This window comes from Gopherus flavomarginatus, chromosome 2 (assembly GCF_025201925.1).
Source record: "Gopherus flavomarginatus isolate rGopFla2 chromosome 2, rGopFla2.mat.asm, whole genome shotgun sequence".
Lineage (NCBI taxonomy): Eukaryota > Metazoa > Chordata > Testudines > Testudinidae > Gopherus > Gopherus flavomarginatus.
This window is the reverse complement of record NC_066618.1, coordinates 144,610,796-144,629,817: the sequence shown is the minus strand read 5'-3', so window position 1 is coordinate 144,629,817 and position 19,022 is coordinate 144,610,796. Positions and strand designations below refer to the sequence as shown.

Sequence of the window (19,022 nt, the reverse complement as noted above, 5' to 3'; positions counted from 1 at the left end):
ACAGGGCCCTGGACTGGAACCCGGAGTAGAGGGTGGGCCCGGGTTCCTCCCAAACCTGCCAACTCCTGATCAGACACAGGAGAAGTTGACCCAGACTGTGGGGAAGATCACTGAGGTGAGCAAAATTTGCCAATAAGTGCAGGACCCACCAAGACAGAGGAGGAATTTTGTCACAGCCCCCACTTGTGATGGGGTGTCATAAACAGATAGTTAAGGGTTAATGTCTCTTTCACCTGTAAAGGGTAAACAAACAGTGAACCTGGAACACCTGACCAGAGGAGCAATCAGGAGACAAGATACTTTCAAATCTCGGTGGAGGGAAGTCTTTTTTTGTGTGTTCTCTCTGGGTTCTGAGAGGGACCAGACACATAAGCAGATTCCTCCAATCTTTCTGAAAAAATCTCTTCTGTTCTAATTTTAGTAAGTACTGGGAAAAAAAGCAAGTTTAGTCTTTTAATTGTTTTCTGTATTTGCAAATCTGTATTTTGCTGGAAGTATTTTAAATTGTATTTTTGTTGGGGGAGGCTTCTCTAGTGTCTATAAGCTGAAAGACCCTGTAATACACCATCTTGAATTTACAGAGATGATCTTTACTCTTTCTTTCTTTTATTAAAAGTTTTCTTTTTAAAAGACCTGATTGATTTTCCCCTTGTTAAGGCTCAAAGGAAATTGAGTCAGTACTCACCAGGGAATTGGTGGGTGATAGGAGGGGTGGAAGTGGAATTCCTCTGTGTTTTAAAATTCAAGGAGTTTGAATCACAGTGATCTTCCAGGGTAACCCAGGGAGGGGAAGCCTGGGAGAGGCAACGGTGGGGGAAAGGGTTTACTTTCCTTGTGTCAAGATCTGGGGATCTGGGTCTTGGGGTCTCCAGGGAAGGTTTTTGGGGGACCAGAGTGTAAGAGGCACTGTAAGTCCTGGTTGGTGGCAGCCTATTAGATCTAAGCTGGTAATTAAGCTTAGAGGAGTTCATGCTGGTACCCCATCTTTTGGACTCTAAGGTTCAGATTGGGGATTTATACCATGACATGGGGATAAAGTGGAATTCACTTCATTCTTGCATGTGAAAATCTAGTGAGGTAGGAACAACTTGGTTGTGAAGGTACCAAAAGTGGCAGCCAGGAACATCTGCATGAATTGTCTGTTACTGCAATTTTACTACCCATTTATCACAACTTGGTATCATTTTTTTTCCAGAACAGATTATGATGTTCATTGCCTTCGGTAAGGAGTAAAAATATTTAAACCTCACCACTCTCAATTGCTGACACACAGTATGTGCACTCAACATTTTGCTGGCCTTAATATGTTTGTGTCTCAGGGCAAATATTTATTTTGTATGGATGGTGAAGCCAATTTTTATTTCTCTGCATAATCTGTTGATGGAGGCTATTACTATATAAAGTGTCTATGGTACATAAAAACGTGACATTATCAGCTCTGGTTAAAACTAAATAAAACTGCTTACATTCCAATAATCATTAGCAGACATGAGCAAATAGACAAATACTTTGTAAGCATATGGGGAATTAGAAATTGGTGTGTGTGGAGGGAGGTGTACAGCTACACATGTACAAATGTTTATGAAAAACTAAATTTGTGTCTGCAGCTGAAATGTGTTGAAACAACTGAAAGAAAAAGAGACTGCTGTGTCTTTCCAAAATATCACTGTGATTTGCTTCTAGTGACAAAGAAATAAATTGTGACAAAGAAGTTATGCTGGTAGTGTCCATTGTAAGACTCTCTGTTAGTATCTCCACAGAGTCAAAATGTGTCTGTGGCAGATCTGTATATCCTTCCACTGCTAATTTTCTTGTACATTGTATGTATGGATGACCAGTAAAACAGTTGCAAATAGAACAATTCTTAATACAATGGAGGAGTAGAACTGTGGAAATGAATTAATCCCCAGAATCCTGACACAGACTACTGCAGCAATTTAATGAACCCTTATCAGTTTGATGGTGCATGGACAAACAAGGCAGGAATTTCAAAAGTCCTCAGACATTGTTCCACCTCTGCTCCTGTTGAAATCTAAGGTAAAACACACATGTAATTTCAGCAGGAGGTGAGTTATACCAATATTGAGCACTTCTGAATCTTCCCTATACAGAATACAGTTGTTGAGTGTCAATGACTGTGATGAGAATACTGGAGACCAGGGCATTTAAAAAAAAATCTTGTGGTAAAAAATGGGTGTTATTGTAGATGGGTATCTGCTTAAGAACATCATACATCCAAAGACACTGATGCACTGCCTGAACTCCCGGTTAGAATCATAGTATTATGGGTATCTGATTGGCTTTACCAATTAAGAGTGGGAGTCTATACCACTACTGCAATCACTAATTTGTTTATGACAGTGATTGTGGTGTGTGGTGGTAGGTAACAGAAACAAATTGGAGCCCCCTAAATTAAATACATGCAGTAGATTTGTAATACTGTTGTACATACAGGGAGAGATTGAATTCTCAGATTTCTAAGCCAGAATCATAACAATAACACAGTTAAATAAAGTGGGCAAGGATATTGACCGCAACCATTATAGCTAGACTTTCAAACTCCTGACCAGAGTCCCGGTACAGGGACAATTACAAATAATCCAGGCAAGGCTCTGGCAAAACCCTTCACAGTTTTGACCATTGGTTTGGTTAAATATTACAATAGAAAATTAATTTGAAATCTGACCCAAGATATGTTATGATGGCTTATTTTTTCTAGCAGTGGTGTCATTCTTTTGGCCCAGAAAGTAAAAGATTTAAAATATCCTAAAATTTCCTAATCCTGCCAGATTAATTTTCCTTAACTCCGCAAACTGCTGTCTCCCTTACTCTGTAAGGTCCAGTACTTTGATAATTCCTCTTCCTTGTTTAAGTTACCCTCATACTCAGAATAAAGAAGCAATACATTGTAACTAAATTAACTGCTTACGCCCCAGGAATAACCAATAGTGCATATGCTCTGGCAGTATATTCACATTATATCATTTAAAAAAAATTCTGAATAATACACACATTCATAAAAAATAAGTCTGTTTTCAAACAACTTTCCAAACAGAAAAAAAATATTTTCAATTAATAGTTTAATATACTGTGAGTGTTTAGCCATATAATCTGTGAAAAAATGCATTGGTTTAATGGTGACATATTCAAGATGTTCTTTGGGCAGATGATTCTGCAACCAGAATGGCCATCCTGCTATACAATGATCCATCTGAACAAAAGAAGCATGTGTTTAAAACTAAAATGCTGTAAGGGCCCTATCCTTCTGAACAGTAAATTTAAATGCTCATCACATCATCTCACACAAATAAAAAATAACTGAAATGAAAACCTACTACTATGAAGAGTTCACATGAAATTTTTATCACAAAGATATGTGTTTTCTTATATATTGATCAGTACACATAGTGCACTGTAAATGTAGCTTCTGAATCTACAACCATTTTATTTCTAAAAGAAAAATACTCTTGTTAGAGGTCTAATAAATGAGCATTTCTGTTTTTTTCTGCTGACTACACTAAATACTATTGCTTTGCTATTTTATTTTCAGGCTGTATTTCACTTGAGTCATTCTCACAGTGGTCTGCCTTTTAATATTATCAGTTTTTGTGTGTGAGGGGAACAAAGTACAGAGTATCATTGACCGCTTGTGTTAGCTTTTATGCTACAGAAGTTATTTCAAACTCCATTATGTATACATCTGCACACTCCAGCCATTACCCAGTCTCCCCAAAAATGGTAGGAAAGGAGTGGACTTTAAATGAGAACATCTCACAAAAACAGATGTTAGGGTGCTATCATGTTATACTCTAAAGTTAATACAGTTTCTGTTGTGTTTTCTTGGATGATTGCAATCCAATTATTTTCTTCTCTCTCAGAAAGCCCATTCACCAGATGGGGGCAATTACAATTCTGGGTTTTCGGCCTCCTTTTGACATGGATGTTGGAGTAGCTCTGACTCAATTTGTGAACACCACTATGGATAACACAGTTATCTCCTGGGCTAATGATTCCCTCTGAGAATTCAGCAGAAAGGTGTGACATTGCCCATAGCAGTACATTTCATTAAATCGTATTTCGTAGTATATACAAAAGGAAGAGATTCACTGAGAAAGTCTGAGGATGCTCTCAGATGCATGGAGACAATGCACATCTCAGTGGCATCAAGCTAGATTCCGATTATGCAGTATATGCCTCATTTGGTAGCATTTTATATGTGGTTGTTAACCTCACTGGTACATTACAGCAGCATTTCTGTGAAGTTACATATTATATCTACATAAGTGTCAAAAGAAGTCATCATGATCAATATTCTTACAATGAGTACTAAAGAGAGAGCAAAAGATTTGCCATTTACTATATTATATTATTTATTATTATAATGTAATTTCCCTTCTATCTATATTTTGACTATTTTCTAAAGAAACACAAAATGAATAGGAGCTCCATATACATACCCAGGATAGAAGTTGCCCTCAATACTGTATGCATGTCTGAAGTTAGGTGGCATTATGTATACATTGATTTTCTACAGTTATTCCCTTTCTTTGTCAAAAATATTTCATGTGATTGCTGCAATATAAGTGAGAGATCCAGCTTGTGGAGTAACCTTGGAATTCTTCCTTCTTGGGTCAGTGGGGATGAGAATGTTATGATAGTAATATGCTTGACCTTTGGAAGTAGCATAGTAGACCCACATGTTGTCTGGTGAATTGAGCAGCAATGACAACAAATTTTAGGGGAAGCCATGCCTTCTTCCTGGGCAGGAGGACTGGGTCTGTTCACAGGTCTGAAGAGAATAAGGGATCCAAAATATATTGTGGCAGGATCAGAATCAAATAGAGGAAATAAAGAAACTCCTTGCAAGTAGATTGATTTAACTGACTGATGTGTGTGTATATATAATATATACACCTCTACCTCGATATAACACTGTCCTCGGGAGCCAAAATATTACTGCGTTATATTGAACTTGCTTTGATCCACCAGACTGCGCAGCCCCGCCCACCTGGAGCACTGCTTTACCATGTTATATCCAAATTCGTGTTATAGCGGGTCGCATTCTATCGAGGTAGGGGTGTGTGTGTGTATGTGTATAATATATATATATATACATATTTTAAAAAACCTGATGTATATATTTGCTGCTGTTCTTTTACTACAAACACAATCATTGCTTGAGACATCTTTGAGAGGCTTTTTCTCCTGTTCATTTCATATTGGTTCCAGTTCACTTCCCAAACAGTTTCCAGTACAGATCTTCATCCCACAGCTTGCACTGCTTGTATTTTCCATAGGGACAGCAACATGCACATTAGTTATAACACAGTATGTGGAATTTAATTGCTACAGATGCAATTTAGTGTTGCAAAACTAATCTGGTTTTAGCCAGATTAACCTGTTTACATTAATATCTAAGGCCCTAAGGAATTGAACGGTTATGTTACTATTTGCACTTCAGCTGTGTCACTTTGTTCCAGATGGATACTGAGGAAATTAGAAAAATAGCTTCAATACATTACAACTAAAACTCAGCAATTGGCATTGTGAAATGTTCTATTTTATTGTAATTATTAATTTATTTATTCTAAGAAGAGGTTGTGTTATCATTTTAATGTTAATTCACGTTAAATTAATTTTGGGCTTGGTATGTGGGATAAAATATATTTTAGCATATGGTAATCTGCAAATATAATATTAGTTTAATGGTGGAATGAACTGCATATAATTTAGTAGCATGGAGAAATCAGCCTTTGTTTATTAACTCCTTGTTAGCTGTGCTGTGATTAATAGAGTTTGGCTGTGAGTATGGGTTAGGGGGCACACATTTTTTCTAGTGGACAATGAGAAACTGAGCTGTTCTGTGGTGAAAGGCAGGTGTGTTGAGGGTTTGTGTGTGCTTAAAGAAGAAACAGCAATATAATTTGTTTGCAAATTCAGAATAAAAATAAACTCTGAAGTGCTGAAGAACGGAGGAAAGTTGGAAGAGGATGCTGGCTGGGAGCCTTGTTTAACAATGACAAATCAGAGGTTAGGAGGACACATGATGTTTGAATGAAGAAATTGTAAAGCTTGCTCCTAGTGGAACTAAACCCAAAGTAATTTTGGAGTCCTGTAAAATATAAACTGAACATTCTAAAGTTTTTTCCTGCATCTCAAATTTGTAATATATGTAATTTGTTAAAATATATTGTAATCACAAAATAGTTAAACTCTCCTTATGAATCCTTACTTGGATTCAAAGTAATAATCTCAGTTTGGAACAATTTTCAATTCCCACTCCCTGCTGTGATTGGAGGTACAGATGCTTTGCTGCCCCTCACATCATTGTAAACCCCTGACTCAGTCTCCCCAGCAGAAGGAAGCACCATTAGTGTAGACTCCAATGCAGTTCTCTTAACACAGGAAAGGTGAGAGAAAAGACACCTGCATCCCTCTGGAGCCTGATTTACTGAAGGCAGCTGCACTTCATTACTAATGAAGGAACTTATAAGAGGCAGTTCCTAGGGAAAAGAGACTGCCAGGGGAACAGTTCTTTGTTTTCCCCAGGTGCTCAAGCAAATCTCAGAAAACAAACCTAGGTGTGTATGTAATTTCATTTGTTTGTACACATGTATGTCATGGTTTATTTGAGAACCCAACAGAGATGCACTGGATGTAGTAAAAATCAAAATGAGTTAAAATTTTTCAGCTTCATTGATACACAAAGCAATAATTCAGTCCTATCTGAGGAAGGCTTTTGTTTCTGTTTTGTTTTAGTGGAACTTCTAATCAGGGACTTGAACTGGAACCCAGCCACAAAATATTGTTCAACTCTAAAAACCTCCATCTTATTTTGTTAATGTAACACTAATGCCAACATGAAAAAAAAATCACTCTATTGAAAACAGTATTGGTAGCACTGCTGATATCTAATATGAATATTGCCTGATACTTCCTGTTATATGACCCTGTCTTCAATTGCTTATAATTTTGCCAAACATGGGCTGAAATTTTCCATTTTTGCCTCAGGCTTTTTTCCCTCAGCTACAATGGTCCAATTGTTTGTGAGAATGAGCCTAAAGGAAAAAAAAATTCTTTAAATCTAGCTTTAATTTGAGAAGCTCTAGTGTTTTGGGGCAGGGACTTGAACATTCGTAGGGTGTGGATGGGTACTCCCAAGTACCAGGGATGAGCCTTTTGCTGTCCAGGAAATATCTGGCCAAATTTGGCCAAGTTTTAAGTCTTGGAAAAATTACAATTCACACCTGATCACTAGGGTAGGATCTTGCTAAAACGTAGCAATTGAATTCTCCAAATATTCCTTCCATACTGGGCATATCCCTGTGTAGGACTGAATAGACATTCCCTGCAATTGCTGATCTGGGCTGCTGAGGATTGGGCTCCAGAACTGAGAATATGAGCCTATCTTTCCTGTGATCACAATGTCCTGCCAGCAAGATGGAAAAGTTGTCTGATTGGAATGCAGAGTGGGCAAGAACTGGTCCTTGAGGAGGGATTAGGGGGAGTAGAGTGGCACAACAATCCTTGGGAAAGGGAGACTTGGACTACAGTCTGATGTGGTGTGAGAGGAAGACTGGGACTAATTTTAGCAATGACACAGACTGGAAACCAATGTTGTGAAAGGAACAAGGTGTGGAGGGAATGGGAAACAGATATAACAAGGAACTAGGATGAAGGGCGAAAACTGGACCTGCCTGGGCAAAGAGACTGGGACAAGGAATTGGGGACTAGGAGTGGTGGGAGAAGACTGGGAGTCAGAAGGGGCTGCAACTGGGATGGGAAGTATGTAGGGGGATACTAGCACTGGCTGAGTGAGGACACTAAGACTGGGATGAGAAGCCTGAGGAGTGGAGAATGGGACTGGGAGGAAGAAGGGAAGAGACAGGATTGGGACAGGGATAGAATGAGAGGGAAAGAGGCAGAAAGGCTTCAAGCTTGGTGGGAGTGGGCAGAAGAATCTGTTGCTCACAAGAGCACACCCCCCTCGGAGCCCAGAATAAAATCCAGAATTCCTGAGTCTCATTATTTCTCTGCTGTCAGCAAGTATCTGTGAAACACAATGGTAAAGGACCTCATCCCCCTCTACTTCTGGTGCATATAGAGGAAGACAATGTACTACTTCTGTCAGTTACTCTGCTGGCTCAGTTGGTGGGGAGCTCTGTGTGGGATCTGAAAGTTTCAATAATGCTGGTGTCCCATGTGGCTGTCAATGATAATACCATGTGATTAAATTACTGTTTTTAAAAATAAACAAAACTTGGGAAATTAAGCACATGCAAACTGAGCTCAAAGAAAAGTTTTAAATTTGCAAAGTCAGCATGGATGACGCATGCCTCCCCATACTAGGGGGTGAGGGAGTACAATCTAAAGAGGACATGTGATGGCCCCACATGCTTTCTCTGCTCAGTGACTGCGCCCAGCTCAGGGCTGCCACACTCTCCTCACCCCCATGTTACCTCGGGGCTGGGGGGGGGCACTCTGTCCTCCTGCTGTGCCTGACCCTGGCATGTTTGGCTGCGCTCCCTAGCAGCCAGGCCCAGGTGGGAGTGTGAGGGAGCTGCTTCTCACATGGCTCAAGCAAACTGCTCAGAGTTACTGCTCTGCACAGTGCAGCAGCTGCCTGAGAGAGCCTGGCTGGGGAGGCAGTGGTAGGCTGCCCCCCCAGCCAGGTCCAGAGGCTGGGGATGGGGCTAAGCAAGCTGGAAACATGCTGGGAGAGGGGAGGCTCTGTCTTGCTCAGCTCCCCTGTCCACGGCAGCTGGTGCAGGCAAGGGGCAGCCCGCCACCATCTTCCCAATGAGGCTCTCTCAGTCTCTGTTAGGCATATGCTGTGCTGCACAGAGCAGTGACCCAAAGTGGCTGGCATGAGAAGTGGCTGGTCCTGCCCCTTGCATTGTCTGCCTGGCCCAATTGCCAAGGATGGGCTGAGTGTGCCGGGGCAGATGTAGCAAGAGAAGGACAGAGCCTCTCTTCCTCCCCCCAGCAGACCAATCTGGGGGGGAGCACATAACCCTGCATGCCCATCTCGTGTCGCTCTTAGGTACTCAAAAGTTAGCAAATGCCACAATTACAGTTGTCTGTCTTAATTTGGCCTCCTTGGCATATGTGTTATGATAGTCTTTAATTGCATAATTATATGCTGTTTTTCCCCACCGGATCCCTGACTCATTCTGTGCATAGGATGGACCTGCTCTCGGAATGAATCAGGGTTGTGTCATAAAGGAGACTGTTGTCTCTGGGAACCATGCCTTATATATTGCAGAAGTTGGAAGTTGTATGGTGAATGAGGCAGGGGATTTCAGGAAGCATGAGGATGGTCTCATGGTTAAGGAACTTTAATGCTGCCCTGGATAATTGGATTCTATCTGTCTCTGCCACAAAGTTCCTGTGAAATACCAATCAAGTCACTTAAACCAAACCTTTAACTAATTGTATTTTCCTCATTTTATGGATACCTGACTTGAGACCCTGGTGAAGATTAACTAATTAATGTTTTTGAAGCATTCAGATACTGTAACGAGCACCATGGAAAAGCCTATGAGGAAATTAATAGTTCTTATCTTCATTACAATAAATGAGACATCTTGAACAATGAAGATAAAACAAGATACTGAATAGCTGCACATTAATTGAGTATTGTCTATTCTGTGCACTGAATCAGGTGGGGCTCCTGTGGGGGAAAAATACTGTGTGAACATGTAATTAAAGAGTGTATTATAATGCAGACATGCAAAGGGGCTACATTAAAGTTGCACAGGCATAATAGTCTACTTACAGTAGTTATATGGCCCCCATCTCTACTTCACAGGGATATGATGAATGAGGAAAGTGCTGTTATCCACACTGTGCAGTTGAGGAGCAGAGGCACAGACAAACTAAATGACTTGTCCAAGATCACACACTATCCTTGGCATAGTGAGAAATGAAATACTGTATGAGTGTCTAAGTCTCAGACAAAAAATGGATTTCTGGATAAAAGCCTGGGGTTTAACCTGCCTCAGGGCCTTCTTCCTGTTCCAGCAAATGGACAGGTCCATTGAGGACCCCAATCCTTAGGGGAGGTTTGGAAGGACTGGGCCTACTGGGACCGCATAATAATGAGTGCTTGTTCTGAGCTGAAACTCTGATGAACTTGTAACCACAAGGATTCCCCTAGGTTAAAAGACTGCACTTGCCAAATCCATTGTAGAAAATTGGGTTGACTTCTGGTAAGCTTATTAGCACACCAGGCTCGTTTATTGTTTTTAATATGTTTTCTCTGTAGTACTTTGAACCTTAAGGATGAAGAAGGTTTTTTAGAAAGAGCTGGGGGGTAACTTATATGTGTAACAATTCAACTGTTATCTTTCTCTGAAGAGAGGAAGCAGGTATTCTAGGGCAAGTGGTCTGTGCTGAGAAGACACAGTGAAGGAATGGGAACTCTCCAGCCTGGGAAAAGACAGAGTCAGAAGGGTGAGAGAGATGCATGTCTCCACCTAAGAGAGGCAACAGCTAGAGAGCTGAAAGCCAAGTTCCTGTGGTGAACCACTGATGGGAAATTACAAGTTCAGTTGCCCTGAACTGTGACAATTACAAAATCATTCAAATAAGCAGGTGCAGCCTTTCCCTTTCTGTACCCAGCTTGATGAGAAATAAAGCTTGCTCCTAAATGATTACTTTCAGTAGTTACACATTAGTGCCACACGGATCTTGATAGTGATAACCTAGTTCTGGACCTGAGGTTTTTAAATATTGAACTGAAATCCCTGTGTGTTGTGTATACATTCACTTTAATTAGTGAGCTAGCAATTCAGATGGCAGGTCTCTGAAATAGTAAGGCATTTATTTAGAGGTTTTAAAATTAGTAGTGGAAAACTGATATTAGCTAAGAGAAGTTTAAACTACAACTATTAACATTGTGCCTTCAGAAACTTAATCCTTTTTATGATATCTTGAGGATTATAAAAAAAAATTAGACATATAATAGCACTAATGGAAGAAAAATGTTTGTCTTAACAAAACAAGGACACCTTGCTCACTCTTCTGCTAAATCAGTCATACGCTAAAGAAATAGACCAGTAAAAGATGGAAGAGCCATCATAAATCATCCTGAAGCCAAACTGTTATTAAATATGTCAAGAAATGAAGCCTACTGACTTGATAAAGGTGACATTTCAGATTTACTCTTCAGCTATTATTTTCACTTTCTTGTTTCTCAGAACAGGTACAAATTTAAAGAAATAAAGACAGGGATGGGGTGAGTGGGGAATGAAAGAAGAAAACAAAGCGTACTGCAGCACTGGTCTGGCTTCATCTTGAAGTGAACAGATACAATATATATTCTGAATTTGTCCTGTTGAGGAATTTTTCCAAATAAACAATATTGGGTAAAATCTTCACAAGAGCCTAAGAGACTTAGGCCTTGCCTACTTTACACAGTTTTGTCAACAAAATAGTGAGGTGTACGCACTGAAATGCTCCTCCTGCTGATGTAACTCCCCTGCTATGCTGACATAATATAGAAGCCCAAGTCTCATTGCAAGTCAAAGGAGATTTGATTGCTCAGTGCCTAGGTCAATTTTTTAAAAATGAAGCTGAGGCTCCTAAGTCACGTAGGCACCACTGAAGATGTTATCTTTTATTTTTGAATGGCTCATCTACAGAGAAAGGTACATATTGAAATATTTTCTAGTATTTCAATATATAGCCTGCCCAATCTACTTGTGGAATGACCTAATCACAGTTTGCTTATCTACTAACCTACTCCCATTCAAACTTCTCCATATATATAGCAATTTGGAGGAAAGAAAAAAAAATTGTGTTATCCCACTTTTCGATTTCTCTAACTTTTAGAATGTTGTTTATTAGACTGTAATCTCTATAGGGCAATCTCTTTATTTTTTGTTATGTCCAGCACAAGGCAATTATCAGTGACAAATGAATAGTTGAAAGCCTTGTTTTCTGAGACACAGAAGCAGACTCAGAATGGCCAAGATTTCCAAAAGTGATTAGTGATTTTAAGTGCCTCAGTTTTGCCCTGTCTGAGATTCTCTGAAGGGACCTGATTTCCAAAATGCAGGTGCTCAGCACTTTCTAGAAAAACAGGCTCATCCAAGGTGTCTTAATTTGTGCACCCAGTAACTCAGACACCCAAAATCACATAGCCATTTGTGAAAATCTTGGCTCTGTGTCCTGCATGTGGAAATGCTCTTTTATGAGCAACCATGTCTGTGGAGTTTATAGGGAGAAGAAAATGTCTTGGGGAAGGGGGACACAACAACAACAAAAGGACTTTAGGGATAAATGATTGTCTTAGGCAGATGTGCCACAGAGGCTCTCAGAGCTCATGTGCTTTAATGACCTAAAGCTGTTTTAAGCTAGAATATGGTCACTATTTATTCTTCTTTCCTTGTGTCTATAGTTTGTTGTCTTGTTTGTAACTTTTTGAAGTTGGATTCAGTGACACTGCTTTTGGTAGCGAGACCTCAAAGGGATGGTAGTCATTGAAAGGAGTGGAAATAGGGTTGCAAAAAAGCATTGGAAACTTGGCATCTGATCTTTCTGTGTATGTTGTCTGTTAGGAAAGCTAAGTAACTTCAGACCTGACAAATTAATTACACCAAACACATGGTTTACAGGATATTTATCCATAAAGAGTAACATGAAAGGTATCCACAGAAACCACGTAACTTGTCAAGATTCATGATTATTATGAGATTCTTATAGGGGTAATATTCAAGGAATAATGTGTTTATATTGGCGTAGTAATGAGGAGATGCTGTGTCTTGGTGATGGTGATGACTTGGTTTAGTCAAAGGAGAGTTGACGCTCTACCTGTTTGGCCTGTGATTCAGTGCAAGGCTCAACTGTTCAGCCTTGTGGAATACTAAGATTTTGTATGGAAAACCACCAGAGGCAACAACAAACAACTGAAACCACCTAAAGGTAAAAAAGAAAGTTTACAACAAGGCAAGGTTTCTCCCTATTTCTCCCTAGAACAAAAATCTGTTTTCAGTATAACACGGGTGGGAGAAGCACTCTGGATCCATTCACTGAGGAGACACCTTGTGGAGTGGGGGGAGGAAGCATCATGAACGTTTGGATCCTGATTTCTGTGAAGCCAGACAGCTCTGCAACAGACTGAACTTTCGGGTGGGCAGACCTACTTTATTAAATAGGAAAGGTAACTATTGATAAGTGTAGACCCAGTTTGCATTTTACTATTTTGTGTTGTAACCAGTTGTGTCCATCACTTTCTCTCATTTCTAGTTTTTTTTTCTTAAATAAACCTACTTCAGTTTTCTTGTAAGTGTTCACAAGTGATGTGTGGTTCACAGGAGTGGTGGTATAAGGTGAAACAGGTAAACTGGCATACACTGTACCTTTGGGGGAAGAAGATTTGCAATTTCTGTGAGTAGCCAGTACCAGGGACTAGATATCACAGGAGAATGATTCAAAGAGACTCAGGGATAGTGGTGTCCCTGTTGTTAACCTGTGAGGTGATATTAGGGCTGGCATAGCCTAGAGGAGAGTGCTCAAGTGTCTCTATGGCTGGTGGTGTCAGGACTTGTCTGTCATCCATCTACCACAAGAAAGATTCCCTCTCACTAGAGGCAGGGTTAACAAGGTGACTCACAGTCCTGGGTATCCCAAGAACCCTAACATCCCTATTTTACAAATAGGGAATCGTAGCAAATAAAAATAAGGACTTGTCTACAGTAAAGTTCCATGTAGACCCTGCTGGCATGAACTAAGAATAATATGATTTAGATAGCTTTTAATGTGTGCCAGCAGGGTCTGGGTTGGGCAGTTAGAGTGCAGCACATTCTATAAATGACACCCCTCTAATGTACTTTATTGTGTCATGTAGACAAGCCCTAAGTGATTTGCCCAATGTCACACAGGAATTCAGTGGCAGAACAGGCAATTTAAATCCAGATTTCCAGAGGCCCTGCCTAGTGTCCTACCCATTGGACTATCTTCTAGTCCTTTTTTCCTTTGAGCCACAGGGATACATTGTTTCTACTAGGGATGGTTTAGCAGTATGCACGGGGAAAAAAAAGACCAACTCCATCATAAGCAGGGAAATTACCCCAAGCCTACCTTCTACTTCATGGAAAAAGTCTTAACAAGGACTCCCAGGAGGTCTCTTCAGCACACCACATATTGCAATGAGGCTGGAGAGAGAGGCGGAGACATCTATATTTTTCTACCAAGGGTCAATTTGAAACAGAATTCTCATCTTGGTGATGCTGTCTTAGTTTAAAGTTGAAAATCCTCTTCTCTCCTTTATGTTATTGGAAGGGTGGAGGAGAAAGAATGCATACTAAAGGGCAAGGGAAAAGTCTCAGCTGTGCAAAAGAATATTGCACAAAGACATTCTTTTGAATTTCGGGTTCAGGGCCTGAAATTCGAGACCAGAACAGATTGATTTGTATGAATCTGTGAAGGTCTTATCTTGCAGGTACTGTAGAAAATGTATCAAAAAGCAGAAAAAAGAGGTACCCAAAACATTTTGTGCAAGTTTCTTTCTTTCAGTAGTTGCTTTACAATGGAATCTGAGGGTTTCAGGTTTTGCTAATGTAATCCAACTCATTGTCTTCCCTTAATTAACGCAGCCCACATTTTCCTTTAATAGCTTGCAGGGTAATTTGCACATAACATGTAGCAGGACAAGCATATAATTTGTTGACACCTGTGAGCAGGGGAATATTTCATTGCTGGTACATCCATCTTACCTCCTACAGTTTACCTGTGAGATTCAAGATTCTCCTGACTGAAAATATACCTGAATTTTCATTCTGACAGCTAGTGCTAACCTTCTTTGCCCTGTGTCGCCCCCTTCTCCTCCCTCCCCCGCACTCCAGCCCAATAAAAATGAGTCCAATATTGTTCAGTTCCATGACTCTGCCAGTGATTTTGGAAGGTTTTGATATCCTAAAATATTTAATGCATAGAATCAGCCTGGTACAGATAATTTTTAAAAGTTCTCTTCTTTGGTAGACTAGTAAAACTGCCTTTAGCAGTGGCATCTTTACAGAAAAACTTACAAGGCTGAAGTGAGGAAGGGGTTGAGCCCTTTCAACCAGTATTGCTCAGTCTGTTAATTTCTTACCAGTGTTCTGGGCTTGGACAACAACTACACACACACAGTATTAAAGAAAGAGAATGAGGAGGGAATTTTCCCTGTCTCCCTGTAGCATGGAGTAGGCTTCTTTTGGACATTGCTGGGACAGCTCTGTTGACTTTAGAGCCTTATACCAGAAGTGGATTTGGAAATATCTGCCTCAATGCAGCTTTTCTTCAGGTTTAGAAAGAAATTAGAGCACTCATGTGCTTTCTGAAATAAATTCTACTCGCTCAAAAATTATGACACATAGTAGTCTATCAATCAAGGCAGAATTATCAACGATGCATGTGAGAATTCTCACTATTTCACCAAATGGGCCAATATCTTTGGTCCTAATATTCCAGATTTCACAAAAGCCAAATTCCAACTTGGTGAGTGTTTTAGCTTTATAAGCACTACAAGACTGAGCACTCCGAGCATTATAAATTAAGGGGAGGATTACTTACAGAAGAACAGATTCTCCCCTTGATAATACAAACACCATTCCATTTAAGTCTGTGAGAGATGTGCATTTATCTGAATGCAGAATGTGGCCCAAAGGAATAAAAAATGAGATATGTAAGAATAGAATGATGTCCTTTGAGGACTAGATGGTTGTGCGCACACTCTTTCTCACTACAACTTTCTCTCCCTCCCCACACATTTTTATTTTTATTTTTCAGACTTAAAAAAATGAGTTCAGAGTTATGGTATTTTATAATGTTTTGATTTGATCTTAATCTTTAGGCCAGGTCATCCGCTTGCTTCAGTCTGTGTAGGTACACTAGCTACAGTGGAGCTATGCTAATTTATATTAGCTGAGAATCTGGCCTTTAATTTTGTTAGAATTTTCCCAGCAATGTAAATACATACAGAACACAGTGTAAATTATGTGCAACATCAACCATGCATAGCTGATATAACCTCAATGAAAAACATCAAGTGATTACATATGTCTTTTACCTTTTATAAATCACAACCTCACGTGCCTTCCAAATACAAAACAGAGTTTCCAAAGAAGGAAGTAAGTAGAAGGGGTGATAAGAAAGTGTCTGTGTATCTGAAGCTGACTTGACACAGCATAAATGAGAATGTTACAATCTCCCTTAACAATCTCATATTACATTATACTCTATGTCCTAAAATGGTTTGTAAAAAGAGGTTTGAAAGGAAATTATACACTAATGGAAAGGCACAAATTAGAGAGGCAACTGGAAAGCAACAACTTGTGTTGCATTAATTGAATTAATAACATTTGTTGGTATTCTCTACACATTTTACTCAGATTCTGTAAGGAAAGTTAGTAATGCCAGATATTTAGTGCTAACACATACTAGAAGAACACAAGTTGTGCTATTCGAGGAAATGTAGTGAGTATCTGAATGAGTCAGTACTTGAAATCAGAAAGTCTGTTCTCCAATTTATTGTCATTGGAGGAGAATGTGAGGATTGGGACAGATGTTGATAGCTGTATTCTCACTTTGGTCAGCACTGTACGTTGTACAAAATTCACTCTCCTCTTACCAAGCTGATGTTAATAAAAACCTTTCAATCCATCAGATAATGATTCCTTTCTGCCAGAGAACACAGATTTGTTTTTAAGGTAGATAACCAGTTAGGTAGTTATAAGCAGGGATCCTAGTTTTCCATGGTTTAAAAACCCCCAAATTCTCCAATTAAAAGAAACCTAAAAATCTACTTTTTTTGCGATTAAAATGAAACATTGAACTTTGTTTTCCCTAGCCATAATATATATAGGTATTAGTTGAACACAATGTTCTATCGATATACAGTAGAACCTCATTTATCTGAGCCTCCAGCTCTCCATATTAACTGAGGCCCAGTGGCCTAGAGCTGACTGCCTGAGCCCCACTGCTGTAAGAGCCTGATAATGGAGACGGCTAAACAGAGTTCTGCTGTATGAGTTCAGAGATGTCTGAAATGGGTAAAGAAAATGCTATTCTCATAAGGCAAGGAGTGAAGCAACCGGTTTTTATAGAAAATGTAAAAACTAAAGATTTTTTCTCTAAAAGCTCAAATTCTGCATTTTTCCATGGTTTTTCTGTGGCAAATGGATTTTTAGGCTCCCTTTTTATGAATTTAGTAGTGGCAAACCTGGATAAATAGCTTTTTAGCCTTCACTTTTAATACAATTTGGTATTTATTTAAGATTACAAGTTTTTTTTGGTTTTTTTTTGTCCTATTCAAAGGATGGAATAATTACATATTTTAAATAGATATGCTAGCAGTAGTTAAGGTACTAGACCATTCATAGACTCATAGACTTTAAGGTCAGAAGGGACAATTATAATCATCTAGTCTGACCTCCTGCACAACACAGGTCACAGAATCTCACCCACCCACTCCTGTAACAAACCCCTGACTTATGTGTGAGCTATTGAAGTCTTCAGCTTGTGGTTTAAAGATTTCAAGGTGCAGAGAGCCACCAGCAAGTGACCCATGCCCCACACTGCAGAAGAAGGCGAAAACCCCCCAGGGCCTCTGCCAATTTGCCCTGGAGGAAAATTCCTTCCCAGCCCCAAATATGGCAATCAGCTAAACCCTGAGCGTGTGGGCAAGACTCACCAGCCAGACTCCCAGGAAAGAATTCTCTGTAGTAACTCATATTCCACCCTATCTTGTGTCCCATCACAGGCCATTGGACATATTTACCGCTAATAGTCAAAGATCAATTAATTGCCAGAATTAGGCTATCCCATCATACCATCCCTTCCATAAACTTATCAAGCTCAGTCTTGAAGCTAGATATGTCTTTTGTCTCCACTGCTCCCCTTGGAAGGCTTTTCCAGAACTTCACTCCTTGGATGGTTAGAAACCTTCATCTAATTTCAAGTCTAATCTTCCTGATGGCCAGTTTATATCCATTTGTTCTTGTGCTCACATTGGTACTGAGCTTAAATAATTCCTCTCCCTCTCTGGTATTTATCCCTCTGATATATTTATAGAGAGCAATCAGATCTCCCATCAGTCTTCTTTTGGTTAGGCTAAAGAGGCTAAGCTCTTTGAGTCTCCTTTCATAAGACAGATTTTCCATTCCTCGGATCATCCTAGTAGCCCTTCTCTGTACCTGTTCCATTTTGAATTCATCCTCCTTAAACATGGGAGACCAAAACTGCACACAATATTCCACATGAGGTCTCACCAGTGCCTTGTATAACAGTACTAACAGCTCCTTATCTCTACTAGAAACACCTTGCCTGATGCATCCCAAGATCGCATTAGCTTTTTTCACAGACCTATCATATTGGCGGCTCATAGTCATCCTATGATCAACCAATACTCCAAAGGCCTTCTCCTCCTCTGTTACTTCCAAGTGATGCATCCCCAATTTATAACAAAAAAAAAATCTTGTTGTTAATCCCTAAATGCATGACCTTGCACTTTTCAAACTCCATTACTTTATAATGGATAATACAGGGGTCAGCAGATTAAGTGACTTTCCTATAGACGAAAGTGAAAAAGTACTTATGTTTTAGGTGGCAGTAAAATAAGGCTGGGGAGGCATCTGTCACTCAGCTGCTATCTCCAGCTTCCAGTTATTACAAATGGTATTGTGCATTGGGCCATATGGGATGACTTATGAGTGGTGGGATCTGAACCATAATCAGTGAAGTAAAACTTAATCATATTGCCTTAGCTCATCAGTATAGATGTTTCAGACAGTGCTCAAGACATTGCTCCAGCAGTGCTGACTCAGTTTGATGCAAGTCTTAAAAAAGGCAACTGATACAAATATTGTTTTCATGTACTTGCTGGTACCATGACAGAGTTGAAGAAGATCACTGACTGATGGGAGATCCCTATGGAACTCAAGCAGATGAGTTATGATGAGGTAACTCACTGCAGATTAAGTAAACTTGTGCACAGAACATTACAGCAGCCAGGGAGGATTTTTTTCTAGACCAGTACT

The 19,022-nt window shown here is 39.7% G+C and overlaps 1 protein-coding gene across 5 annotated transcripts in view; it reads left to right on the top strand.

Moving 5' to 3' along the window:
* CDH18 (cadherin 18) overlaps positions 1-19,022 on the top strand; it is a 1,010,793-nt gene that overhangs the window by 722,073 nt on the left and 269,698 nt on the right. The window contains exon 1 of one of the 5 annotated variants that reach the window (XM_050937422.1): positions 17,025-17,036. The exons of the other annotated variants lie outside the window; for them this stretch is intronic. Within the exon in view, the coding sequence (XP_050793379.1) occupies positions 17,033-17,036 (4 nt within the window). The 5' untranslated portion in view covers positions 17,025-17,032. Of the gene's footprint in view, positions 1-17,024; positions 17,037-19,022 lie in introns of those variants that run through there. 5 annotated transcript variants of the gene reach the window in all.